This window comes from Lagopus muta, chromosome Z, assembly GCF_023343835.1.
Source record: "Lagopus muta isolate bLagMut1 chromosome Z, bLagMut1 primary, whole genome shotgun sequence".
Classification (NCBI taxonomy): domain Eukaryota; kingdom Metazoa; phylum Chordata; class Aves; order Galliformes; family Phasianidae; genus Lagopus; species Lagopus muta.
This window is the reverse complement of record NC_064472.1, coordinates 17936589-17949050: the sequence shown is the minus strand read 5'-3', so window position 1 is coordinate 17949050 and position 12462 is coordinate 17936589. Positions and strand designations below refer to the sequence as shown.

The 12462-nt window shown below is 44.6% G+C and overlaps 1 protein-coding gene across 4 annotated transcripts in view; it reads right to left on the bottom strand.

Annotated features, from left to right (window-relative positions):
* Positions 1-4722: 4722 nt before the first annotated feature.
* Positions 4723-12462, bottom strand: part of IL31RA (interleukin 31 receptor A) — a 37994-nt gene continuing 30254 nt past the window's right edge. For all 4 annotated transcript variants that reach the window (XM_048931730.1, XM_048931727.1, XM_048931728.1 and 1 more), the window contains exons 14-16: positions 11927-12020; positions 10436-10514; positions 4723-9904 (exon numbers count right to left, since the gene is read on the bottom strand). In XM_048931730.1, coding sequence (XP_048787687.1) covers positions 9293-9904; positions 10436-10514; positions 11927-12020 — 785 coding nt within the window. In that variant the 3' untranslated portion in view covers positions 4723-9292. The remainder of the gene's footprint in view (positions 9905-10435; positions 10515-11926; positions 12021-12462) is intronic.

The window sequence follows — 12462 nt, the reverse complement described above, 5'->3', positions numbered from 1 at the left end:
CTATTGACACTTTAGTGCCCATTTTGATTACCCAGACTGGAATTTTTCAAGTAGGGATGGGATAATGGGTGAGAAAAGCATTCTGCTTCCCTTCTACAGCAGGTAGGCGTGGTGAATAAGGAAATGTTTCTCCTGTATAATCACACTTGGAGCTGCTTTCAGGCGCAGACTAACTCTTCCTCTGTTTGCAAGAGAAGTACTTATGTTATTTCTGTAGTGATGATCAGTGTGCTCTGTTAGAACAGGAGGTTGGTGGGGTTGATGCTGTGGCTGTGTTGGCTTGTTTCCATGGCACTTAGCATGGGAATATCTTCTGTTGCAGTGAAAAAGTCTTGGGGTTGTGTTTCTGCTTACTGTTTTAAGCTAAACTACCTGCTAAGCATCAGGCTAACAAGGGCGAAGGACAGCAGAGCAGAAATGTTCTTAAGTTAGCTTAGGATTATCTGTGTGACAGCAGCCCAGCCAAGTGATAATTTATCCAAATTTGCAGAAACTTTGGCCATATCACTGGGGCACAGGGCCAAGTGTCCCCGTGGCTGCCCCTTGCCCGCAAGGGCTGTTGTGGTTCTCAACACTGGGAGAGCCCCTATGCCTGCCCCAGGGTTTGGCAGCTTAGGCTTTGACTGTAAATTGCAAGCACCACCAGATGGCTGTGTGAGCACACTGAGGGAGTGTGGGAGTCGTGCTGCTTTAACTTAGGTAACATATCTAATTAATGCCAGGTCTTAAATATCTAAGACTCATATACGCTGCTATCCTGTTGACTTCACAATAGGATCTAGAAATTCAGAGCAACTCAGAACTGGTGTAGTCAGCCCCTCCAGGATGTGTATGCATTCAGTTGTGATTTATATGCATTAAAAGGGACTAAATAGACCAGTTTGTCTTCTGTGAGGCGGTTTTGTGACTGAGACTAAGAGCTACTTAGGTACATTCCTTGAAGTGCATTAAGAAGTTCCGCTGATGGCTGGATCCTAAAAATTCCCTGCTTCCCTATAAATGCTGATCTCTTGGCTAGGTGAATACGTACAGGCATTTTATATTCCTGTATTTGCCTTTAATGTTATTTGGAAGCAGTTTATAACAGCAGAATTATCACGTCACCTGTGGCGGAGCAGCCTGTTGGCGACCACCTGCCCTCAGTATTGCAGGGAGCCTGGTGCAGGAGTCTGGAGCATGGCAGAATCACATACTCTCCAACTCATCCACCAACTCCCGTTTCTCTTCCCTAAAAGTGAAAGGATTAGTTAAGATGAAGCTAGAACGTGTGTATCTGCTTTCTCTGTCGTTCCCTTCATAGCACTTGTGCAATCTGAGCCATTCATAAGACAGAGCAGTGCTGACTCTATGCGCAAGGATGCACATCAAGGCCACAGGACTTGTTGCAGACTACTCTAATGACTACGGCCAGAGCGCGGTGGAGTGGGCAATGAATAACTGACGGTGTGCAGTGAGGGGCAGGGTGTGTGCGTGGAGGGACAGCTTGGTGGTGGGAACAGGCAATGACATCGCGGATGTGCTGCAGGAGCACGCCTTGGTGATCAGTGAGAAATGAGTGCGTGGCTCTGCTGGCAGTGGCCGGCTGCAGTGCAGCTTCCTTCTGCCCTGACCTGCACCAAATGCACTGCGCTTCTGGAACTGCTGACTGTGGAACCGCTCACAGCAGCCACTCTTCACAGCAAAGCACATTCGTTCATGGATCCGCTTGGCTCACCGTGGCCTTTTTAACGGACTGGACTCATTCGATGTCACGCAGTGGTGGGCAGTCTGCTCCCCACATGCTTCTCGTGGGGCAGAATGGATAAGAGTGTACTTGAGGTTATGTCACCACGTACATCTCAGTAAGCGTAGTCGTAAGACATGGGGATATTTAACAAGGAAAGTGCCTTGATGCTGAACACTTAGTGAATGTAACGTTAAATAGATTTTATTATGTACCATATGGAGTTATGGCTGCCTGAGCTACTGCTGATGTGTAACCTCTGCCAGCTTTGAGCGCATGCTGTGGCAGCCGGCTGAGCTGTGGGTGCATGTGCTGTCGATACAGAAGTGTTTTCACAGCACCACGTCACCTTACTTCTTTTGCAAGCTGCATGTTTATTGTCATAGACATATTGTCATAGACTGCTTTCTACAATTTACTTTTTACTGTAACGTTTGAATGTCTTTGTTACCCAGCTGAGCCTGAACGTTGCTTTTGTCTACTACATGATATTAAAAAAAACGAACAAAATTCCAAACTCTGTCTGTCGGAGTCGCTGTCGATGTTGCGGGGCGTTCTCTCCCCTTTCAGTTCGTCCCGGGCGCGGTGCGGGCAGGGGCACTCGGCTGCCGCCGGGGCTGCGCGCCGCGTGGCAGCACCGGGCGGTTCGGGTCCCTTGGTACAGGCGTTGGTGCCGCTCCCGGCGCTGCGCTCCTTGCCCAGCCCCTCCGCCGGGTGCGCGTCGCGGGGCAGCGCCGGCGGACGGGGCGGCAGCGCGACGTGCCGCGAGCCGGGGCCGCCCTCAGCCGCGTCGTTCTCCGCGTTTTGTTTCTGTTACGGTCGCGCGTTCGTTTTCGCGGGGCTCAGCCGTCCCCCCGCCAGTCCTCACTCCCGCTGCGCCCGTGCCGAGAGCGCAGCGCGGCCTTCGGGCGGCCGCGCCTCCGCCTCCCCCTCCCGGCCGCGTTCGGCGCCGGAGGTAAAGCGCTTCGCACGCAGCTCCGCCGCTGAGTCATCGCGCGGCGACGCCCGGGCCGAGGGATGCCGGGCCCCAGCGCGACCCGTCCGCATTCCGTGCGATCCGGAACAAACGCGCTCCCGCGGACCGGATGCAGCTTTTTCCCCCGCGCTGAGATGGAGCGCGGCAGGAAGGCACGACCGAGAGCCGCGCACGCACCGTCTCCGCGTGGTCCCGCCGCGGAGGCCTCCGACCCCGCGGCAGCACACATCCCCGCCCCGAAAGCCACGGGCCGCGCCGTTTACTGCGTCCCAAACCCAGTGACCTCGGTCCCGAGGGAACGGCGCCGCGCGGCTGCGTCACCGGGCAGCGCCCGCCTGCGCTCCCTTCCCTGGGAAAGCCCCGCGCTCCGCGGGCGGGGGAAAAACGCTGTGGGGCGATTTCCCGCCGGTACCCGGGTCTGGAGGAATGCTGCCACTCGATGCAGCGCCTGTCGGGCCACAGGAGATGGAAACGAACTGGCTGACACCCTGGCGCTCATTGGTATCTGAGAAGTCATGGCAGCCCGGTGCGGTCCCTCGTGACTGGAAACATAGACACGTCACACCCATTTTTAAGAATCACAGAGTCACAGAATCACTCAGGTTGGAAGAGACCTTAAAGCATGAGCTAGCCATACTACCCTAACAACCCTTCACAATCATGTCCCTGAGCACTACATCCAAACGGTTTTTAAACACATCCAGGGATGGTGATTCAACCACCTCCCTGGGGAACCTATTCCAGTCCTACAACCCTTTCTGTAAATAAATTTTTCCTGATATCCAACCTCAACTTCCCCTGGCACAACTTGAGGCCATTTCCCCTCATCCTGTCACCAGTGAGAAGAGACCAGCCTTGCTCTTGCAGCAAGCACCCTTCAGATATTGGAAGAGAGCAATAAGGTCTGCCTCAGCCTCCTCTTCCCCAAACTAAACAGCCCAATTCCTTCAGTCACTCCACATAAGGCATGTTCTCTAAGCCCTTCACCAGCTCTCTTTGGACCTACTCCAGCATCATATTGTCCTTTCTGTACTGAGGTGCCCAAAACTGAACACAGAAGAGATGACGCAGAGACTACCAACCTACCTATCCTGGGCTGCATCAAAAGAAGCATGGCCAGCAGAGTGCGTGAAGTGATCCTGACCCTCTGCTTTGTGCTGGTAAGGCCTCACCTGGAGTGCATTCAGATGTGGAGTCCTCAGGATGGAAGAGACATGGATCTGCTGGAGTACATCCAGAGAAGGGCCACAAAAATGATCCAAGGGATGGAACACCTCTCCTGTGAGCGCAGGCTGAGAGAGCTGCGGCTTTTCAGCCTGGAAAAGAGAAGGCTCTGGGGAGACGTGAGAGCAACCTTTCTGTATCTAAGGGGCTATAAGAAAGAATGGGACAGACCCTTTAGCAGGGCCTGTGGTGACAGGACAAGGGGAAATGGTTTCAAACGAAAAGAGGGGAGATTTAGACTGGGTATAACGAAGATGTTTTCTACAGTAAGGGTAGTGGGGCACTGGAATGGGTTGCCCAGAGAAGTAGCAGATGCCCTGTCCTCGTGGACATTCAAGGCGAAGCTGAACAGGGCTCTGAGCAACCTGATGTAGCTGTAGGTGTCCCTGTTCATTATAGGGGAGTTGGAGGAGATTACCTTTAAAGGTCCCCTTCCAACTCAAGTGATTCTGTGATTACACAACTGGGAAAGATAGTGGCCAACTTCTCTCTTTGAAATCAGCCTGAAGGCAATGCAGGGTCAGGCAAACATGTGGAGTCATTTAAATACAAATGTCAACATGGAAACGCCCAAAGTAAACAAAAACAACCACAGTACAACTCCTTTAAAGGTAATGACACAGAGATCCATCCCCATGGATGGATCTGCCAACAGTGGGAGTTGTTCCCATGGGTGTGGGAAGAACTGAGCACTGCAGGCACAGGCAGACACACAGCAGCAGCCCTGGGACTGCAGTGGCACAGGGGGCACACACTGGCACAGGGTGGCACACAGCAGCACAGTGCAGTTTCCAGGTGCATGGGGCATAGGCATCACCATCCCCTGCTTGAGATGGCCCTGGCAGCACATGGGCACAGAGAACAGACTTCAGCTCAGGGCAGGAACCTGGGGAGCACATGGGCAACAAGCCTGGGGCCGAGGCACTGCACAGTCCCAGCTGGCAGGCGATGCCAGAGGGAGCAGACAGCTGGTTTTGGGGAAGCACACAGTGCAGCATAGTGGAGGTACAGCAGTAGTGGGTGCTGCCCTCCTCCTTCTTCCTTCAGAAAGGACAGAGAAGGCTGCAAGTGTAGAAGGAGAGGTGAAAATGAGCACAGACTGAAGCCGTATGAGGCAATTGGCACAAAATATGATTCACAGCTTCCTGGCTCACAATGCCTGTGCAGTATGAAATCACGTTAAGATGGCACCGTGGAGAGCTTCATCAGCAGTGCAAAAGCAATTAAACCAAAAGAAAGCAAAAGGAGGGAAAAGGTGGTCCTCAAAAATGAGCAAAGCCAGCAGTGTAACACTGAAGAACACACTGCAGACAGAAGCAAATACAGGGATCATGCTGGGAGATGTTGGCTCTCAAAAGAAAGCAATGGCCACAGAGGCTGTGGGACGGAAGGGGTCCAAGGTGTGGGGCAGCTACAGAATGAGCTTCCTGTTAAAAAAGACACTGTGCCTTTAGGGTTAATTCCTGTATTCAGAAGCTTTTTAAAACATATGTTTTCAATTAGAAAAAAAGTCAGAATCCCCAAAAGACCACGTGCAGACTCGACAGAGAAGGGCTGCACAAGGATTTGTCCCAGAGGTGTGCAGTACTCACTTCATAGGAAAAAGGGTAAGAAGAATTGTCCAGATTTTGTCACATTATGGCAGAATTTGCTGTAGTTTGATTCCGGAGCCTCTCCAGCTCCCTTTCTTCAGGCCGAAGAGTTGCTTTCAGTGACATTCCAAGTGGACAAGGCAGAGCACTAACCCTGATTTTAATCTCGTGAGCTTTGTTTCTGGCATCCCTGAGTACAACTGATTAATCCCATGGTTACGAAACACAGTATTATTTCTTCATCAGAATCCACCGCACGTACAGTTTCTCATCTAATGGAGAAAATTCTGCTGTCTGATCCTTGGCAAGGGAGTACGGCATTCTCAGGATAGCAATGGCAGATCCAGGAAATTCAGGCTGCTTTTCTGAGAAATACTCACTGCAAAGCTTCTGTTCCGTTGACTCAGTCACGGCAATCTAGAAACACAAGTTGGCTCAAGAGGCTTTCAGCAGTCCGGGGCTAAGCAATGCCTGAAGAACAGGAGGAAGGCTTCAGAAAAACGTCAGTGGCGTTCATTCAAACTTGAAAGCGTTGCCCTCATTGCTCTGAGCGACTGGTTAACACTAAAGCGGTGCTTTGGAAACAAGAAGTGCCGCACTACAGCGCAGCTCCTTCTCCCGTTGGGCTGGGGGATCCCACAGCTCAGCCCCACAGCTGAGAGCCCCGCGGGCAGAGAGCAGGGGATTGGCACTGCCTGCACTGCAGGGCACGGCGCCAGCGCACCGCGAGCTTCCCTAGGCTGCTCCACTGACTGCGTCCCCATAACCCTTCCTAGAAGTGTGCCATCCTGTTAAGGGCTGAAGAGAGTCAAAGACACTGGATGAGCAAAGGACAGCACTAAGTAACACCTCTGCACTTACTTCTCTGGCAAGTTCTGTTTTAAACAAATTTAGAGAATAAATCTACACCATACATACACACATCTGCTTCAGTTCGTGTTTTGATATGCTATTAACAAAACTTCATTCCATGAAAGAACATTTTATTCAGATGTCTGTGCCAACTTCCAGACTGTCGCTGTTCATTCTTCTGTTCTGGTTTCAAAATAGCCAGCCAAAAATAGTTTTGAGTTAAATTAAATAGCAAGATGGCAGAAAAAATGATTGTTTACTCATGGAAAAACGACAAACAATAATCATAAGAAAGATTTTGAAAACGAAAAAAAAATTCACTACAATAATTGCGTCTTTCTCGAATACTAAGAGACACTGCAGTTCCCAGAGAAGGGAACAAGCCCACTTCCCACATGGGAAGTGCAGAGGTACTGACAGAGGTGAGGAAGACAGCCTTGGACTAGGCACAGTCATCCTCCTTCCAGCACCACGTGCTCAAGTCAAGGCACGTATTGAAACAAGAAGCCACATCTGAACAGCAAAGAACAGCAGAACATCAAATACGGGAAATACACAGATTAGTATTTCAGGTTAAAGGCTGGGATCCTGTGGGCTTTTAGACAAGACTCCACGCATATTTTAGAATAAAAGATCCCAGCTTGCAATCTCATCCATTCTGATGACAATGGGCATCAGCAATATAAATTATACAAACAGGTGCAAGTTTTGCTGCACAAACAATAGATTAATTGTGATATTTCTCTGTGTCTGGGCTCAGACACAACTACGCATGTATTTACATGTACAAAAGCAAATCATTGGACAGTTTCTCAGAGGAACTGTTATAGTTTCATAGATGACATATCTGTATAATTGCATCTCTTCTGCTGAAGCTATACTAGCTTGCAACAGCAATGAGGCCAGCTCATTGTCTCTTCCTGAAAGTCTACATCCCGAGACACTCTGCTTTTTACACACTACAAGGAAGCAAACTGTGAATGTAACATATAAGCTTTCCTTACTTGTGAATATTCAACACACTGGAAAACTGTACTGCACACAGATATGAAATAATATGCTGCCCACTGTCTATATAATTTTGTTGTCATCACCACAAGACTTCAGTGTTCTTATACAAGCTTATTCAGTAAAAACAGGCATACATGCAAAAAAGTGCAGTATCTGTCTGTATCTTCCTGTAAGGTCTGAAATGTTTACAACCATTATGGAAATAATAAAGGGAAAAAAATAAACACCCATGCCAGTAATTGCAGATGAGTTGTACCTACAGAAGAAGCCTATAATGGGACCAAATGGTGGTAAGGTCTCAGGTCCTTCCTGCCTGTCCTGAGAGATTACTGGCATCAACAGGGTGGGTTGTATCTAGAACACATCTTATGCTGTTAAATCTCAAAGCTGTATACAAACACAAAGCCTACAGGATTACTGTGCAAAAAATGGAACATGCAAATGGAAACAGGATTGAAGTAACTGTACATAGGTGACATGAACCCATTTGCTGAGGCACAGGAACAGAACCTGCGAGTCCCTTACATGCACTGTGCTCAGATTCAGGCTGTGCCACATTCAATATCAAACTTGGATAGATATCAAACTTGGGTAGAAAATTCAGCTCTTCTGAACAAGTTCCCACTCATGATCAGAAGTTGGAACATCTACCTCAAGAAGTCATCAACAATCTCAAAAAGAGAAATCTGTTTATAACAGATATGCTTATATCACTTTCTAGGAATATTAAAGTATAACATAGAATTTGTAATGAAATATACACTGTGGCAAGAGAAACATTAAGTAGCCAGAGCCAGAGCAGACCATTTGCCTATGCATCCAAATCAGCTGTTCAGCAGCAACCACACCATCTGTGGAGGTGCATCCACAGGAATGCTTCCTTCTCTCCCATGAATTCATTAATAGTGCATTTTTTTTTTTCTTATTTAGGGGATTTTAATGGACATTTAATGGTCATGTAGCGTGAGAATTTTGTCTGTAATTGGTTAATCTGTTAATGTCTGGGGGATTTCCATTTGTAGAATTTGAAATTCTGGGGGGCTAAATGTTAATTCTAAACAACTGAATGTTTAATTTAGCTTTTTTTTTTTCTTTTTTTTCTTTTTTTTTTTCCCCCCCAGTTCATAATACCACAGCTTCAACTGAGAAGAACAGTTTTAAACTAGGAGAAATTAAAGGCACAGTAGCAAGAAGGTAAGAAGATATCATGCAGTAAACAGCTAACAGAAGCAGCGCCAAAGAAGCACAAAATACAGTGAATGACTGAAAATGAGAGAAAGGGAAGGAAGCAGGAAGCCAACACAATCCTCCCTTTTCCAAAGCGCTGACAGGTCAGTAGCATGTACATGACAAATCCTCTCATTAAAGATATGGCAACCATGAGCCAAACTGCTGATTTGAGAGGCAGGATGCACAAAGATGATTACCAACTATCTGTGAGATGGGAAAACAGTACACATAAAAACTAGATCCAAAATAAGCATGGGAAAAAAACAGTAAAGTTGTTTTACTTCATGTAACTTAAGGAAAAATTTGGGAGATGTTGGCTCTGTTCAAGTTTGTGCACACTGCCCCAGCAGTGCTCATCTATCTGAACTGGTTGCTGAGGGGGAAAGCAGCAAGCTACTTGCACTGCTTGGTGTTCTCAAAGGGAAAATCAAAATGAAGAACTAAGAAAAGCTACGTCCTTTGCCTTACTGCTGACACATTTCTGTGGTTTAAAAAAATAAAAAAATAAAAAATCCCCAGCAACTCTGAAAGTGAAGCTTCACAGGAATAAATACAGTATGTTCATTACCACACAGCTGTTGAAGGGAATAGGGTAATTTCATAGGAGGTAACCACGACCACCCAGGAAACACATACAAAAGCAGTGCTACCAGGCTGGGACTTCACAAGGAATTATTTCCTCTGCTAATGAGCGGTTGCCAGCCCAACCATGTCCAATGTTATATAGGATTGTCCTACAACATTTTGTCGAAGTCCAGGTAAAAAAGTTGCCTGGCTTTTGGGTTCATTCTTGCTGTGTTCTGAGAAATTCTCAGAAACAAGAAATTCTCTTGTTTTAACAGAATTTCTAAGGTATGGATTGAACAGGCTTTTTCCACTGAAACCTTCTCTGTTTAAAACTTCTTCATTATCATTTTCTTCATTTTTAATTGAGATCTGCTGGGAATCACATAAATCATCCTCCAGCATTTTGATGGGTTGAAGTTTCTTGGATGGTATCAAAGCTGAATGTATTTGACTTTTGAAATCTTGATCAGTGATTATGTAAGGCATGGATGGTGAAAGGTGCTTAGCAACTTCCTGTTCTTCGTTGTTGAGTATCTTTCCCTCACTATTTAGCAGAGTTAATTTGTACTCAGAGATATTCTGTGCCTCATTTGTATTAATGTCAGTACTTCCAGAAACACATTTTTCACAATCCATTAGTAGTGATCCTTCATGTTCTTCTTCAGGAAAACAATCTTCCAAAACACTGATGTTTTCCAGGCCTTTGGTTTTGTCCTCACACGCCACTCCCTTTGAAAATGAATTATTCTGTCAGTATAAAGGTATGAATTTGAAAGTTACATAGAGATAGATAAATTATCAGAAGACTATATAACATATGAAATATTGCTGGTTTAAGTGCATCCCAGCACATGCAGTTAAATGTGAATGAGTATTTAAAAAAAGACAATGTTATTCTATCCATTTGCTAAATACTTTCACTTCATGCTCTGAACAAACATACACTGTTTCCCACTCTAACCAACTAGTGTATGGACAAAATTTAAAATTCATAGATTACACTTGCTATTGAATCTTGATCAACTCCATTCAAATATAAAGTATAAAAGTATAAAAACATCAGTGAGGATATATGCAAACAATTAAAAAGATGCATTATCAATTTTGAGTATATGGTGCACTACATTTTTTGTGGAGAATGGAGGAAATATGAAGATGTGGAGATTTCAGTCAATGGTTATAGTTAGAAAACAACTGTCACAAGTGCTTGTCTTCTGCACATTTGATCCCCTCTTTAATAAATAAAACCACATGTGTTACCATAGCTGCGTCAACAGGCCACTGCACTGCAACGCTCTCTGCAGGATTGGGGACATCAGGCCAGCAAACCTTTTTAAACCTGTCATTAAAAAGGATGTTTAGTCAATGTTGAAAAAAAATAGATTTTTTTAAATCCACAGAGACCGCAGAATTAATGGTTAATGCACAGCAGTCAATTTTCTGATCATACAATACGCTAAATAATAACATCCCAAAACAAGGCCATATACAGAAACTGTTGTGGTTTTGTTTCTGGTAGTTCTTCAGAAAAAAATTCCAAATCAACTAAATTACAATCTACTGACAGTGTCCAAAGCAATATACCACACAAAAGCAACACTGAATTCTTATCTTAACAGCAGATTTAGAACAGCTTTAAGTGAAGCAGTACCTTATAGTCCATGACAGCATGGAGTCGTAGACAAGAAAGAAAATAGTTAATTCATATTATGTTTAAGTGAATCAAAATTTGGCCAGAGCTTGACTTTTCACATCACAACTTGACCCACAGCAGAATATGAACACTAAATTACATCTCAAAGCATGGGATAAAAGTGTAGTTTCTTTCTTTTATGAAAAATCAGAATAAACAATGCAGATGAAGATGTGAAACTGCTGGAAATCGCAGTTATCACATCAGCTGTACTTATAACTACATACTATGTTTATCTATCTACCAACTTATATCTCTTTAGAAGTTTTCATATCTTAAAACCTTCCAAAAGAGTTGTTACTGTTAAGCTTATTATTAAGCTTTGTCCAAACAACCAAGTCATTCTTCAGGCTAAAGAAAAACACATTTTTAACCTTAGCAAATCCTCACAGCCATCTCTGGGATACTGTATCCCTGACTTCTGAGAAATCTGAAATCTGGCTGGGGGCTTCTCTGACAGTAGAAAAAACGAATTACAGATCATATATAAATATGGATTCAAATCCATGGATCAAGCATACAAATGCTTTCACATGATCAATTTTTTTAGTTTATTTACAGTGCAAGGAAAGTGTATATAAACTAACCAAAGTAATACTAGCATAGCTAAGATCAGCAATACAGCTTAAGTAAAATGTGTTTTAGTGGTGTGCTTGCAAGACATATATTGAGTGTATGGGAAGCTTTCTTAAGCATTATTATTTCAACACATGAATTAAATTATATTTTTCTCACTTGAGAGACCACAGAACTGCAACTAGCATATAACATTTTCCATAGACTGATACAGAGCACCAAATCCATCTCTCTCTCTCTTTGTTTTTTAAATGCACTTTCTGAAATTAATATTTACTTTTGGTCTATAGCATATTAACTGGTGTTACAAGATAATCTGTAAGCTCAGTTATTTGTTACTCCATCTGCCAGCTATGCTTTCCTAATTTGACACTGGTATGAAAACCAACACGGAAGCATTTTGAAAATAAATAAAAACTTCCTTTTTATAATTTAAAATATATTGACTAGATTCAAATTTAGAAGACAAAAAATGTACTTACAGCTGCTTTTTCATAATGCAGGTTATCCAAAGGCCTACCAGAAACAACATGCTTAATCCAACTGGTAGAGCAATGAAAATAACATCTTCTTTATCTTTAGAGGAAAAAACAGATGGTCATCATTTCTTCCTGTATTCAACAAAACAGCTGATTTTCTACATCAAAGTCACCTGGTTAGCAGCACTGTAAAGAGCTTTGCCAAAATTTATCAAAATTACTCAGAATACTGAATAGTACCCACAGTACAATGTGTGAAAAGTTGAGCATTTTTCCTCCAACTACTAAGACAGAAAAAGAAGAAAAAAAAAATAGCATTACACAATAATCCAGCCTGGAGTGGACCAGCTCACCCTGTCCAACACAGAGATCAGAATCAGGTTGTTTAGTCCTGTGCGAGTGCCAACCACTGACTGCCATCCAGGATGAAAAGCCTAATACATTTCTGGGTACTTGATGTTTTCGAGTAACCTAAAACCACTGTATAGTGACACTGCTACTTGTTACTACTGGATAAATTTTACATACAGTGCCAGACA